Source organism: Coccinella septempunctata, chromosome 4, assembly GCF_907165205.1.
Source record: "Coccinella septempunctata chromosome 4, icCocSept1.1, whole genome shotgun sequence".
In the NCBI taxonomy this organism is placed as follows: Eukaryota; Metazoa; Arthropoda; class Insecta; order Coleoptera; family Coccinellidae; genus Coccinella; species Coccinella septempunctata.
This window is the reverse complement of record NC_058192.1, coordinates 34,928,671-34,944,868: the sequence shown is the minus strand read 5'-3', so window position 1 is coordinate 34,944,868 and position 16,198 is coordinate 34,928,671. Positions and strand designations below refer to the sequence as shown.

At 34.7% G+C, this 16,198-nt stretch overlaps 1 protein-coding gene and 1 long non-coding RNA gene across 2 annotated transcripts; both read left to right on the top strand.

Annotated features, from left to right (window-relative positions):
• The first annotated feature begins 5,063 nt into the window (after positions 1-5,063).
• Positions 5,064-6,729, top strand: LOC123311830. The gene is made up of 4 exons (XR_006537523.1): positions 5,064-5,197; positions 5,334-5,507; positions 5,619-5,786; positions 5,887-6,729. It is a non-coding gene; the product is annotated as an uncharacterized LOC123311830 (long non-coding RNA).
• A 955-nt stretch (positions 6,730-7,684) lies between these two features.
• LOC123311824 lies at positions 7,685-11,711 on the top strand. Its single transcript, XM_044895933.1, has 3 exons — positions 7,685-7,714; positions 7,767-8,155; positions 11,679-11,711. The coding sequence occupies exons 2-3, from the start codon at positions 7,838-7,840 to the stop codon at positions 11,694-11,696; spliced, it is 336 nt and encodes a 111-aa protein (XP_044751868.1). The 5' UTR covers positions 7,685-7,714; positions 7,767-7,837; the 3' UTR covers positions 11,697-11,711.
• The last annotated feature ends 4,487 nt before the right edge of the window (positions 11,712-16,198 follow it).

The following is a 16,198-nucleotide window of genomic DNA, read 5'->3' as shown; positions in this document are numbered from 1 at the left end:
TAATGGTTCGGAAAAGATTAAAAACAAGTTCGGTTATGCGTTGGTAAGAGAAAGAATAAATTGATACCGATAAATATTCCAAAATCAAAAAAGATCCAACTTCTCTCACAGAGAATAAAGTGAAGAAAATTATTTCAAAAAATTCCAAAAAATTCACATATGCTCAAAAGAAATTTATCACACCATCTTATAGCAAACCCCCATATTTATACGGCCTACCTAAAATACATAAACCTCTTATTCCTTTGAGACCAATAGTAATTTCACTCGGATCCCCCTGTCAAAATTTTGCTAAATATATATTACAATTTTTGAACCCATTAACAGGAAAATCAACTAGTTTTTTGAAAAATACTCAACACTTTCTTGAAAAATTAAGAAATTCTAATTTAAATGCAACAGACATCTTAGTAAGTTTTGATGTAGTAAATCTTTTTCCAAATGTTCCAGTTGATAAAACTCTTGAAATAGTGAGAACAAAATTGATTAATGATAGAACCATTTATGAAAATTCGAAATTGACTATTGATGATATAATGGAGATTTTGCCTGAATTCCACATATTTTCAATTAGATGATGTTTTCTATAAACCAAAATTTGGTATGGCTATGGGTTCTCCTTTATCTCCAGTAATGAGTAACATATTCATGGAATCTTTCGAACAAAAATATATAGACACATACCCACTAAAACCAAAGACTTGGTGGCGATATGTAGACGATATTTTTGTGATTTGGCAACATGGTAGAGATGAACTAGAGAATTTTTTTGATCATATTAACAAGAAAGAACCTACAATAAAATTTAGAATGGAATTAGAGCAGGATAAAAAAATTTCATTCCTAGATGTTTCAATAAAAAAGTTTTCGAATTATTTTGAAACGAGCGTATACCGAAAAAAGACACATACGAATAGATATTTGAATTTTTATTCCAATCACCAATAATGAAGTTGACTTCATTAAACATTTTCTTAGGGATAATCAATACCCGAAAAATTTTATTGAAAAAACAATATTAAATTTAGAGAGAAAAATGACTAACCAAAATCGTAATAATGATCAGGAACAACCAACAAACCGTCAAGAACAACCAAATTTGTTGAATGTAATTCCTTATGTTAATGGCCTTTCAGAAAAAATAAGAAGAATCGGTTCCAAGTTCAACATACGAACTGTTTTTAAAACGCAAAATGATTTAAGATCTATATTAACAAAAACTAAACCTTTGAACGAAAAACAAAAATCAAAAAATTGTATTTACAACATACCCTGTATTTGTGGTAAAACTTATACAGGTGAAACGTCCAGACCTCTAGAAATAAGAAAACGCGAACATAAAAATAATATTAAAAATAGAGAAATTAATCGATCACAAATCGCAGATCACATTTGTTCTAATACGGGAGACCACATGATGGATTGGGACAACACTAAAATTTTAATGACGGAACCAGACCATTTTAAACGAAAAATTAAAGAGTCTATACGTGTATTCTATTAGATCAAGATAATAATTTGGCAAATTGTTCGGTAGGAATAGATCATATTTGGATCAATTTACTAAAGAAGGAACTGTCATCCGGTAATTTCAAAATTAAATGAATCAACGTTTCTATGCAGTCTCTGTTTCTGTGTGTTGACAATTAATGTCAAACAAAAACAAAAGCCACAATTCAGAAGATTTTCAAAAAGACTAAAAGAGATTTTTCGTCTGATGAAGGAGTCTGATATAGACTCCGAAACGTTACAACTTAGAATTATTTCAACGTTATTTATTTTGAGTTCATTGTCAGGCAACAATTTTTTCTAGTTTTTGCTCCTGACATATTAGTGCAAGAATATACGCAGGAGCAAATCGTTGATTTAATTTTTAATTGATTTTGTTTCAGAGATTGGGAGTGAAAACCCTAAAAAGTTTATGAAGAGATGCAGAATCCTCCCAGAATAAATTTCAATCGATACATACTTCTATAGTCAAATAGAAAGAGGTTAACGGCTGAACTGAGAGGTCTACCAGTTTTAACTATTTTTCTCACTTTAAATTTGAAGGTTTGAACAAAATTCACTGCAGCTCCATTTGTAGCTGGGTGATAAGGAGGTGAATAAGTAGTATGCACAACTCCTAAAAGACTTCATGTATTCTTCGAATCCTACACTCTTATATTGGGGACCATTGTCCGATACTAAATGATTACACAATCCAAATCACGCAAATATTGAATCAAAAACTTCAATTGTTTTTTTGTTGTTGTGATATTCTCTTTCATATCTTTAACTTCCGGCCACTTACTATGAGCATCGAATATAACGATAAGATAAACATGTGACTAGAGAAGGGACCTGAAAAATCTTCACTTTATTCGACTCAATTCTATTTCTCACACATGTTTCATAAGAATCAACTAGTTTCTCGATTTCTAAATCTATGCCTGGCCTCCAAAAAATGATCTAGCAATTTGTTTCATCCTGACAATTCCGAAATGAGATCCATACAATTGATTTAAAATCTGTTTTCTCAATTCACGTGGTACTATTACTCTAAAACCCCACAACACACACTCGTTCTCTACACACAATTCGTCTCGTCTATCATACAACACTTTTTCTTTGCCTTTCAAATCTGCAACATTCTCATTCCAACCAAATATCAACTTTCGAATGATTTTTGAAAGTGATTTATCCTTTTTAGTGAATTTCTTTATCATATTGATATCAATTAATTTGCAGTCCCTTTGAATAAAGCTTGAACTGTTAATTTCTTAATCAAAAACCTGAATAACATCTGAAACAGGCAATCTTGAAAGAGCGTCAGCCTTTTCATTTTTTACTGATAGAATAAACTCAATTTTGTAACGAAAACTTGACAAAAAATAAGACCAAGGCAACAGACGATGCTGAACAATCGTACTCACTTTCTAAGAATCACCAAAAATATATTTTAAGGCCTGACTGTCCGTTTTTAAGATCACTTCATTTCCAATCAAATAATGATATAATGTTTTGAATCCGAACACTTTGCACCTGATATGTGGGAGAAGGTGAGAGTTGATGGACAAAGGAAGTTGAAACATAATGCTGTTCCTACAATTTTTCCTTTCGTTCGCAATACTGAAGCAATATTTAATGAACCATTCAATTATGAAGGTAGGTTATAATTTAAAGAGCCTCTTTCAGGTGAATTGCTTTGAATATTTATTATTTTGAATAAAAATATCAACTTGCAAATTTTTTTCAATATTTAGGTATAATACCTTGAATTTTTGTCTGAATTAAGTGGTCAGACCACATAGTATGGTTGCACATGATGTTTTGGTATGTAAATGAATTACAAAGATTTATTTGCAGGTGTTCCTGAGGCTGATGTGATTTCATTGCAAGTATAACTGGTAAGCAGGAAACCATAGTTGAAGTATCAACGAAAAACATAACATCGGATAGCAGCAATGGTAACATTACCGTACCTGAAGCCAACATATGGAACAAAGGGATTTATTTGCTGGTGTTCCTGAGCCAGATGTAATTCCAAGTGTTCCTTGTAACCAGGAAACCATGGTTGAAGCATCAACTTCAAATACACCAATGGATAGCTGCAATGGTATAATTAGTGTACCTGAGGTCGATGTGGAAAAAAGAGAACTGATGCAGAAACTAGCCAAATATGAATTATTGTACCTAAGGGAACGAAAAAAATCTATTAAATATAAGAAAGAGTTGCGGCGAATAAAGATTAAGCTAGCTAGGATCAAACTGAAATGTAAAGAGAATACATTACTGAGTCAAATATACAATCCTGATCAGATTGAAGTATTGATCGCTAGAAGGAAAAACAAATCGACAAGGATGACAGAGAGTTTCTATCAGGATTTTTAGAGACTATTACCCCGAAGGTCCATATTTATGACGAAGTGAAAATTCCTGAAAATACCAAACCTAAAAATATACATTGGAGTGATAGTGAGCTCAACTCTTTTTATAACTCATGCGGATACCTCATAACCAGCTTCAAAAGAACCTCGAGAGTGTATAACACCTGCATCTCCTCTGTTGGATCACAAACTCCTATCATCAATGAAAGATATTCCAATTTCACAAAATTGAAAAGATTTAGTTCTCATGCATTGTTCTTTTGCAATGAAGCAACCTTAAATTTTTTTTTAGAATTAGAATCTATCTTTGTTCAATATATAAATGTTATTGAAAATCAACATATAGATCTAAAAAAGTTTTATGTTGATAAAATGTTAGCTGTTGGGTCAGATATTGTGAATAATTGTCATAATTCGAGACATAAAATTATAAAACGTTTTGTTGTCTACAGACTAAGAATAAGGTCTAAAAAAAACAACATCTTTCGAGAGTTATGGCCAGTAAGTCTATGGCTGGTCATTCAAGGTGAATTTATAAGAATTTTCTTCTTAATTGATAAAATCTTTGCTTGTGTATGTAGTTCTTGAGTTTTTTGTTATTATAATTTAAAAAGAATGATCATGCCTAATAACAGGGAGGCAATGAATACAATAATAAGGATCAATTCAGATGCATACAAATGAGACCAAAACCATGGTCAGCATCTCCTTTTCTTCGATGGAGCGTACTCCATTTGGGGCCTTGACGATGGCAAATTGGCTAGTTCAATTCAGATCGTAACACTTGTTGATATTCATATCGTCGGGTGGTATGCATCTGAATTTATCCTTATTATTATAATAGTAAGTTCACACATGCATGGATTTACCGGCGCCAGTCTTAACGCCAGTTCAACTTTCACGCCAGTAAGCGTTTACACGGTTTCCAGTGTTATGCACGCCAGTTGCTAGTATCAAAGATATTACACACCAAGATAGAGCATAGTGAGAGAGAAAACGTCCTCGAAATAAGATAGCTATATGTTGATATTTTGATCAAAACCAAAACAATAAACCACATACAGCGATTGGTTGAAAGAATCGTTTTCTCCGAAGCTATCCGAATGATGCCGAATTGGAATGGTCGACATGTTTACATATTCTTAAATCTAAATAAACCATTGAACTCTATGGGAGTTCAATGAAATAAACAGACGTTGTTATTAGGCGATTTATGTGAGAATGGTGGTAGGCAATGATTATTTGGAAGGATAAACTGCAAAAATGGTGAATTGCTGTGTGGTTTGCAAAAAAATCGGCAGTAAAGGCAGTGGGAAATCCATGCACTGGTAAGTAAACAATAACAAACGTTATTTTTCCATAGGCGTAGCTTGGGACAGAGACAACAGTTGTCTCTGGTTTGGGACTTAGCTCTTTTTATTAGTATTGTTTAACTCATCACCAAAGAATTTTTCCTCTCTTTAGAATGCCTAGTGATAGTGCTCGACAAAGATTGTGGATGGACCAGTTAAAACTGAAAATTACAAAATCTTCCAAATGTTTGCTCTGACCATTTCTATGAAGATTTCATCCTTATATTAGAAACAAAATGTTTGAAAACTGAAGCTATTCCATCCAGGATTTCATCGCCTGATCCCAGTGAGTGTACTGAATATTTTGAATGTATTAAGTAAAATCAATCATTTAAATAATGTTACTATTATAAATCTTGGGTAATAAGAACCCTAATATTTAATGTTTTGATTTCAGTTCAAGTAACACATTAGCAGCTTCAGACAAAAGTCCTATGACCCCCAGGACTCATCAGATGTTGGTACAGTTGGGGAGTCCTCAAAACCAAGTGGTTCTGAATTATCGAAAACTTCAGATACATAATGATTCCAAGCCTTAGAAGAAAAATACATTACATAGTACAAGGTTGGTCAAATGGCAGTACTTCAAACGGAAAAATTAATTATATTGAGCAAATTTTGAAATAAAAAATTGAATTTGTTGAATCTGACATTACAATTTTCAGCATCGAGAATAGATTTATATGCTATTTCACTGGAATAAGAAGGCAGCTGAATATGGAATGATGTGCTCCATTGGCAGATAATGCCAACAAACTGTTGAGAAGATATTTTAGGAATGTTACCTTTTTCTTGCATAAGATCAAGCTGTAGATGAAAAGGTGCTGCAAAGTCATTTATTCTATTTCATATTTGAATACAACAAAATAGTGGTATACAATTATGATTATTTTAAGACATGGATTGTTATTATTATTTTCTTTCAAAATTGCAATGATTGCACCAGTCTGTTGATACCCCTCATCAAAGAAACTACATGTATTTCCCTCATTTTCAAATTTGATAGTATCTGTCCATTGTCATGTTGTCAAACTTTCAGAATCCTATTGTTTCGTTTATATATTTTATTTTCTAGATCTATATGTACTAAAGATGATTGATAATTTTTATCTTGTAATAGTGTGGTACTCACCACATATTCAATTGTGCAATATAGTTGAAAACAAAATAATACTTGATTCAAGTTCAGCAATGAATTTAGTAATTTTCAACGAAATGAAAGAATTATGCTTTCTAATTAGTCCGTCTTATTATTAATGTTGCATATAAATGTTGAGCTACATGATTATTGTTTTTATAAAGGAATTTTTTGTCAGTATTAAGTTTTCAATCATTTAATAGGATATTCAATCACTTAAATTCTAAGTAAAATTTTGATAAAGATGCATTAACTATTTTGAGAATTGTCTGACTCTTAGTAAATTTCGTTACCTCCTTATTGACCTATTAATTAATGTCATTGAACTGTAATGTTTTTCTGGGTGGAGTTGTATTATTATTAAAAATTGTTCATATAGGATTTTGTTCATTTTTTCTATAGGAATATTTCTTCTATTCCTGTTCGACTATAAAAGCAAATAATGAATTATTGTAATTGTAATTAATTTCTAAATTAAACGTAGAACACAAAATTTAAGGCTATATTACATATTATTTACTACTGAAGTAATAGCTATCAACATGATCGAATCTTTATTTTTGGTATTATTGAAAAAATAAATTTTTCCTCACATAATTGGTTTAGCAATTCTTTAATTGGGAATCTACCTTTATCAAAAAATTTCCCTTGACACAAGAAGCGAACGGCCTAGTGTGAAACCTGAAATACGTCGATGTATGGCAATATTATGGACCATACTAAACAAAATTTTTTTTTTTTTAAGAAATGCCAATCTGAGTCCCGGAGTTTTTTCACGTAATATGAATTTTGAATAGTCGACAATAATTTGTGAGAATATTTCGTTTTCACACCCGTAAAAACTTAGGAGATATATCGGAAAAACTTCGGGCCTCAGATTGGTAACCCGAATTGATATCCCAGGATTGAATAGGGGCAGTCTGCAAGCAGTAAAATAAACTTTTTTACGAAATATCTCAACCATTTGTACGAAAATTTCCTTAAAACTTTGGAGTTATATCGAAAAAAATTCGTGCCTCTGGTCATTTCAGTTCAATTTAAGGAGAAATTATATAAAACAATTTTATTTTTCAAACGAATTGATGGAATTATCGAATTCATATATACCCATCATTAATATTCTTCACACCGCTATAATCAAAGATATTACATATTATTATTTACAACTTTTCAACTACGCCACTGGTTTCTGTTTACTGTTGACGCGTTTGTTTGTAAACATCCAGTGTTTATTATGAGGACAAAACATTCTATGCATTCATGGATGCTCCATCTTGGTGTGTAATATCTTTGGCTAGTATCGATACTCTCGATACTATGAAGTAGGTACCTACATCATGTCAGGAAAGGAGCTTGTAAGAAATTGTCGAAAAATTGCAAAATCGATAATTGATAGTATGATTGAAGATTTGGAACGGAAGAAACGACATCAAAGAAAAGGTCGCTTATGGGTGCGCAATTGGATTTCCCAGAGACCAATGATAGGTGCTTCATATTCTCTTTCAAAAGAACTTTCAATGGAAGACCCCCAAAGCTTTCGAAATCATTTAAGTATGACAGAAGAAGGATTTAATTTTCTTTTACAACGTGTCACACCACTAATTGAGAAAAAAGACACCCATATGAGAGATGCTTTCTGTGCTAGACTTGAACTTCAAATCACTCTAAGGTATTTAGCCAATGGTGACTCCTTTGCTTCCTTGCAATATTTATATCGTGTCCCAAAATGTACCACATCGAAGTTTCTGCCAGACGTCTGTGAAGCTATTAATATTTCTTTGGAAGAAAATATTAAGGTGAGCTGTTTTAAACCATGGTAACATTGATGTTTATAGCTGTAATAAATCGGAATAAGAGAATTCGAATTAATTTGGGATAATTGAAACGAGGTATCGCTGGAACCTTCATACATTGTTGCAGCCGTGCTGCAGAGGCAATTTTTAGTTGGAAATATGACACTTTGAGGCGCTTGAGATCAGGCGGTATCGAGTCGCGGGAATTTAAATAATAATCAGTTCGATAAGAGTTGAAAGAGTTAGTGTCACTCAGTCAGAAAATCGGCAGATATTGATACCCTACGTTTTCAGAGAGCAACCGGCGATCGGCGGCCTATGTAATTGATTCCAATATCCGGTGATAGGGACTTCGGAACAAGCGAAAATGGTTAGTCATGTAGATTAAGAAAGATTTATTAGTCTGGAGACTCTGAGAGGAAAACAGTTCTCAGAATTCGAAGTACCCGAAATTTTCTTGTAACCGCCGAGCTTGGAAACGCTGTTTTTTCAACTCAGCAAGAATGATCGTCCAATGATTTCGATTTTGGGACGTTTTGGTACCACCCATAGCGTGGGAGAGAAAGACCGGGGAAAGTACCTCGGAAAAAGTCAGTCAGTCGATCCGGGGACGTGATCTGTAAAATATCGAAAAAATATACCCCTTCGAGTAGGTACGGAATAGTAGAGAAGTTATAAGTCTTTTGTAAAGTCAGTCAGTAAGGAAAGAGTATAGGGACTTAGAGTAATTAGGTTGGCACGAAGTAAGAGAAAAACTAGAGGTAGATCACGGAATAGAATCGGAGACTCGGTCGGCTCATAAATTTGGAAAAGTTGCGTATAAAGAAAAGTCCAGTCCTTTGTTTTTGTTGATTTTGTTCAAGTAGAAACGGAATATCGGGAAATAGGTAGTTGAAGAGAACGGAAATAATTTGGAGCTAAAGTCAGTTTTATCGGGAATCAGTAAAGTAGTAGTCGAGGAGTGATCGTTGATTTTTGATTTGTAGTAAGACCATATATAGAATTGTGTTGGAATTTGGATAGGGAAACTCAAAGGGAAAAACGTTTGCGACGGAAAAGTGCGGGAAGTTCGGTTAAGTGCCGATTGGTGCGGGTAAAGTTCTTCATAGGCAGCGTCCATAGACCTAATAAAATATGGACAGGCCCTGAGAGAGAGAGGTCACGAGTAGTACGTTAGAAAGAGATGGACATATGGTAGAAAACGTCAAAATCATATGTTTATTGTTTACTGTTCAGCTACTGTGTTTTCAATCGATATTTCATTCTCCTCACAAGCAATAAGCAATTTAGCAGAAAACTAGGTTTTTAGAATCGACTGCTACATGCTAATAAAGCGAAAGAGATTTATTTTTGGAAATAATAGACCAATATAGGAGTTTCTTTGTTATTTCATATACATATACATATAAGACATAATTTACAAACAATCACAAGGAATATACCTAGACTTCCTATATTTCATAAGGCCACAGCAAGAATTTGTAGAGGTGACTTGAATTTCGTGATAGTATATATTATTGAATATTATAAAGAATGTTGTTCTAAACGAAGTGGTTACATATCTACCATCACATTCTATTTCAAGGCATGTCCGAAGAAAATACTAAACTCCAATCTGGATTTAATATTAGAAAGAGAAGAGATGTGAATCATGTTGATATTCAGTAAGCTCTGTGACATCGGCAAACTCAAAACTCAATATTTTCTGTTGATCAGTGTAACAGAAATCTAACACTGTAAAGCCACACGATAAAGAAACAGGAGCAGTAAAATATTAATGCCAGGAGTGCCAGAGAAGAGCAACTAAACCACCTGATGGAGAACCTATCAAAATAATTGAAAAAAAATTGTGAATGATTAATCATCATATAAATATTTCCCCAGCAGGAAATTTTATATTATTTGTGAAAGTATCAATAAACACACTTAAAATTATTGCCCTTTTCTCTATACCACACATGTTTTTGCTCAAGGAAGGTGAAATGCTTAAAAAAATTCACTTCAACGATTAATTTTTCTCTGTGTAGCCAGAAAAGGAAGGGGTCCTTTTATCTTCCCAAATCACGAGTAATTTTAGTGTATATAAAATCATACCCTGGCGAATGAGATAATATTGTTGTTTTATACAACTCTCAAGTTTTTCTACATCAATGAAAATCAGAAAAAAAAATTTCAGGTAGTATTTTTTTTTAATAAACTTTTTAGGGTTTTCACTCCCAATCTCTGAAACTATTATTTTATCAGCACTTAAAAGTTTCAATACGAGAAAAATATAGTTGATTTGATAACATTTTCGAAGTTGATTTCAGTACAAAAATTGCTACAAATCAATAGAAAATCTATAAATCTACCGACAACCACCCGAAAATGCAACATGGAGGATCAGCGGACTGGTAGAATTCCTGAGTTTACTCGATAACTTGGTTGAAGCGGCAACGTTGATTTATTCTCTACCAGCTACCAGCTTGACGTTTACTACCAGGGACTGCTGTTATCTCTCTTTTCTACCACCCCCCTCTCTCTCGTGGGAATTCCTCGATGCGGTGAACGGGAAAACCACGTGAAGCGTGAAGGCCTGTCCATGTATTATAGGTCTATGGCAGCGTCAGACAAACAATAGTCGCAGAAAAGGTAGAAAGTTCCAATTTTATTTGTCCAGATTCCTGAAAGCTCCTCTAAAAAATTCATTGATTAAGTATTGATTAATATTGCGCGCTAAGTTGGGAAGTTGAATTTTAACCCAAGATTTTTGGTTGCGAAAAATATGTTTTATGGTTTTGCACTCATTGCATAGGTTTAAGAAATTGAAGTTTTTTGTTGGTCATCTTCGACCGAGTACGTATTTGTAGAGAAGAACCAAAATTGTTTTATTTGAGAAGTTGATTTTTAAAGTTTTAGTTGTTTCTGGAGCGAGTCGAGATAAAATCCAATAATTCAGTCGGCGCTATTGTAGAAGTATTGAGAGAATTTTGTTTTAAAAATTTTGTGGTTGATTAAGGGTTGATTGATGGATTTAGTTGAGAGTATATCAATGAAATTTGAGGACTTTCGAATGAAGGAACTCTGAGTTATTTCTATTGCCAAGAATAAGTTCAGTTGCGTCGAGTTTTGTTTATTTCAAGAGAATAATCGAGTTATTTTGTGAAAAGTGATAAGTAGAGTTGTGAACAGAAATTTTTGTTTTCGTTAAAGTCTAGCTGCCGTGATATTAGAGAAAGTTGAGTAGAGTTGGAAATAGTTTGTTATTTACTCTTCGTTGTGGTGGATCCGAATTTTATTTCAAAAATCGGATAAGTTATCAAGTTTTTAATCGGGAAATAGTTGGAAAAACTTTTGTGAAGAGCGTTGGTGTTCAATAATTTGTGAAAGAATTAATTTATCGATTGATGGAAACGTTAAGAAAAATTGATAGAGAAGTTGATCAGTATTGAAGATTTGAATTTAATTTTTCGCGATAATTTTATTGTTTTGAGGGTGCATTCTTGGCTGATGGTGAAAGATATTTTTTTTCTTTTATTGTTTTCAGGTGAATTATTTTTTTTAAAGTGTATATTACTGTGTGTTTCTGAAAATTTTGATTTTGTAGGAATTTGATGGTTTTGAAGTGAATAATTTTTGAAATTTTTTTTGATGAGTATCAATTACGTAGGATTTTGCACGCAAAGTTGTGTGCGCGGATTTATTGAATTTGGACTTGTAGTTTTCGGAATTTTAGAAGGAAAGTCGTCAATTTTTTTTTTTTTTGCGAGCATAGTAATTCATTTTGTGTTTATTGATGACTAGTTGAATGACCGGCTATTTCGTTACAAAAAAAAAGTGGATTTAAGAATCAGTTAGTTTCATTCAAGTATTTTTTTTTGCGAAATTAAAATCAATTCAGGGAAAGCAGATAATTAAAATTAAGACGTTTGTTAATGTTGTTTCATCAAAATTTGAACACGGATTTAAGGGTGAAATCAGTTGAATTATTATATAATAAAATAATTTTGAATTTCGGTCATTTGAATTTAATTGTTTCAATTAAGTGAAATTTGGAATTTTGGTAATTTCAAGTTAAGTGTTTTGATCAAGTGAACGTCAGAATATTTCGTCAGTTGGATGTAATTTTTGGATCGGTTTGATTTACAGAATAATTCGGAAAGGTAGGACAAGATAGGGGTTGCAGGTTTTTTTTTCAGGACATTGTTTAATGAATTTTATTTTTGCTCTTGAGATATAATTTTGTTTCAGGTCGTTGTTTATTTTTGGGACAACAGTTGCGTTCAGAATAGTATTTTTTTTGTGTGATATAATTTTTCTTCCAGGACGTTTCCATATAAGGTGGATATAATTTGAATAGAGAGAGTATTTGGCGTTTATAGTTCGATTAATTCTATCGTGTGTGCGCAGCGTATTTTGGGTTTCGAAATAGGGATACTAGATTCATACTTTGAAATATCGGAAACCTGATATAATTGTTTGGTTTTGCTCGTTTAATTTGCGGAGTTTAAAGATAGTTTTCGGATTCAATTGTTCTTGAGGTTGTTCACAAGGTTTTGAAAATGTTGCCGGCGGCTAGTGCTAGTACTACCACCCCTGCGGTGGCTGAGAAAGATGTTAAGAGGTTTCATTTTATGTATTCGTTGGGGATGATTGCGACAACCCTTGATGGTTTTTCGGGAAAAGACGCAAAGCGGTACTTCGACAAATTAGAGTTGATGTCGAAATTGGACGGATGGAGTGAGGAAGAAACCCTTACTCTATTGAAATTAAAACTGATAGGCGCGGCGTACGAGAGAATTTTACGAAAAATAGAATACAGAGAACTACACCCCCAGGAGGAGGGGGTGAAGCAAATATGGCCTGGGGTCAACGTGAAAGCAAGGAAATGGGAAGAAATGTAGATAAGAAAGGGGGGCGAAATACGGGAGCTATTCCTAAACGATCGTCTCCATTTTCGAGGGGGTCTCAGTCGAAGAGACAAGAAGATTTAAACAGGGAGGGCCAAAATCCAACTGCCGGGATAGTGGCCGGAAATTTTTAAAAGGGCAGGTTTATTCGGGGATGCCAGAGGGGCATGTATATAAGGGGGAAAGTAAGAATCGTTCGGTAATGGTGATCCCGGAAGTGAATTCCGGAGGGTTATTTGGTGCACCTCACATGATTAAATTAAACATAAATGGAAGGACGAGGCGTTGTTTGGTAGATACGGGAGCCGCGGTGTAAATAGGGGTATAATAAGATGGAATAAATAGAGAGGAGGTCGACTATCGGTTGACGAGTGTAACAGGTCATAGTTTACGTATCTGGGGTACGGCCAATATTTTGGTGGGACCTGTGGGAGAAAAGTTAGGTACAACTTGGACGGCTATTTTGTGTGATGACGCTATGTTAGGAAACGTCCAAGTTATTTTAGGGAGAGATTTTCTCAGTGCAAATGAGGCACTTGTTAGTTATGAGGGGGAGCCGTCCGTTATGATGTGGGGTAGGAGATTCGAATTTTTGAATAAACGGGATATAGAAAGCGAATTATGTGTAGAAGATGAAGATAGGGAAAGATTTACCGGAACGATTCAGGTCAACGGAAACTTCAGGGAAGTTGTTCGTAGGAAAACCGGGTTTTAGAGGAACGCCGGGAAAATTGTATTGGAGGAAGTCGTACGCGGAAGATAATGTCAAAAGTGACACAAATGGGGAATGGTTAAGGAAACCAAAGGAAAATGTAGAAATTAGGACACATTTTAAGGAGTCCGGTACGCAGACGGAAAGTTTCGAGGGTATAAAGCCAAAGGTGAAATTATTTAAGGATGCTAGTGCCCAAGTCGGAGCTAAGGGTAAAACGGAAAATGAACAGAATAACAAGGGAATCGTTGACGGAATTGATAGGTTAGTCGGTACAGGAACAGGTGGTTGGGTCTTACCAGCTAGTTCCGCGGTAGGAATTGCGGAAGGAAATCAAGAGAATTTAGGAATTCGTAATGAAAAAGTCAGGAGGAGACCGGAACAGGACTTGGAAAAAATACTTCCAAATAAAAATATTATGAATGATAGTAATGGAGCGAGAAATACGGAAATGGCTGGGAATAACATTGGGAACCAACGTGAAAAGGGGTCAAGGAATAGCGAACGCGTGCCAAGGACGGTCGCGACGGAGGAATGCCAGTCGACAGAATCAATTGATAAGGAAGAACAGATGATCGACGTAGGTCAGGAGCGTAACTGGGAAACGGATGTATTAATAGAGAATGGGGTAACAATACCTGCCCGTTCGGAAGCGTTAGTAAGGGCTAAGTTAGTGGGAAATATTGAAGGGGCAGTTATGGTATGTGAGCCCACACCCTTGGGAAACGAAAATATTCTCGTCTCAAATTGTTTGATGGAGAACGCGCAGAAAATATGGATTCGGGTTGTAAATGTATCGCGCAGTGAAGTAAGACTGGTGAAAAGACAAAAGATCGCCAAAGCGGTCTCCGGCGAAGTCGTAGATAGGGGTCAGGAAAATTACGAAATCGGAAGAATTGATCTGGAACGTGGAGATTGGAACGAAATTGGTTTTAGTGTAGATCATTTAAAGGAAAATATTCGGAAAAAATTGAAAAAGTTGATACAGGAATATCAGGATTTATTTCTAGAAGAAGATGAAAAAATGACCAGTACGACGAAGGTGAAACATTCCATTACGTTGGAACCTGGAACGCAACCTGTTTGTAAAGCACCGTATAGAATTCCTTATCATCAGCGGGAAGTATTAAGAAAAGAAATTGATAGATTATTGGAGGCTGGGGTGATTCGGCCCTCTTTTAGTCCATGGTCTGCTCCGGTGGTAGGGGAGACTAGGGAGCATTGATACATGGGGAGGCTTGATACAGGCTTATATCCGCGGTCTGTAGCCGTTTTCAAAAGTATTACACTAGTGAACACTATTCTTTGGCAGAGGGCATTGCGTGACGTTAATATGTAAGGCTAACAGTAGTTTGTTTGTGAAATATTAAACAAAGAGTGTTTCGAGGTGAGAAATTGTAAGTTTTAACTCAATTTACAGTTTTATTCGGTTTTCAAAATATATGAGTGTAAGATGATAACATAAATCACTTTAAAAATTGCTTTCAGGGAGGTTTGAGACATTTCTCGTGGGGAGGCTTGATACATGTATCATCTTCAAAAAATATTCCGTAGCTAGTTGGATAGGCCTACATATGTAGGCGTTTTCACCATCCAACATATCAAGGGGATTTTTAACAACTGGAATTTATCCGTACAATCCCCATGTATTTAACGAGGCCGACTTTTCTTGTGCGGAAGTGACTAACCGACCATTTCCTGATTTTTCTACACCTATGGGTCCAAAGCAAGCCAGTATCATTGCTGACCTACCTACTGAGCTAAATAATCCTAGTACATCCAGCAGCATACATAGCCGAGGCAGAACAAGAACCAAGAAAATCAATCAAAAGAGGTATACGAAGGAAAGAGTATGTAGACCGGGGTATTTCGGACAATGAGGATGACACAGTTGAAGAATATGACTGAGTGGGCGAAGATGTAGCCTATATATATATTGCAATGGTTCATTTTCATCCTCTAGATCAAACGAATTCTGGATCAGGTGTCAGGTGTGCTCGCAATGGCGCGCCGAAGAATTTGCCGGAGTTAGAAAAGGCACAAAAATGTTTATATGTGACATTTGCAAGTGATGCCAATGGAACTTATATTTTCAATTTGTGTCTCATACCTCCCAGTACATCGTATCAATCCTCCCATATGTGGGGAGGCTTGAGACAGTTTGCATGTTTTTGTGTTCAACGTTCTGTACAGAATGAGATGTTTATGTTTTGAGACTTCTATATTTATTTTGTTGAACGATTAATTGAAGAATTATATAATATAAGAAATTTCCTGTTACTTCATATAATTCAGTTTCCAAAATAAAAATTCCAAAAAACGTATCAACCCTCCCCAGTCTTCCCTACTTTTATTACCAAACGGTTGCCTAATGGGGAGGATAAAATACGAATGTGCATCGATTATAGGGGACTTAACAACGTGACAAAAACGGAATATTACCCC

Excerpts from the sequence above, each read along its gene's own strand:
- LOC123311824 (XM_044895933.1), top strand. The coding sequence starts at position 7,838 with ATGATAGGTGCTTCATATTCTCTTTCAAAAGAACTTTCAATGGAAGAC.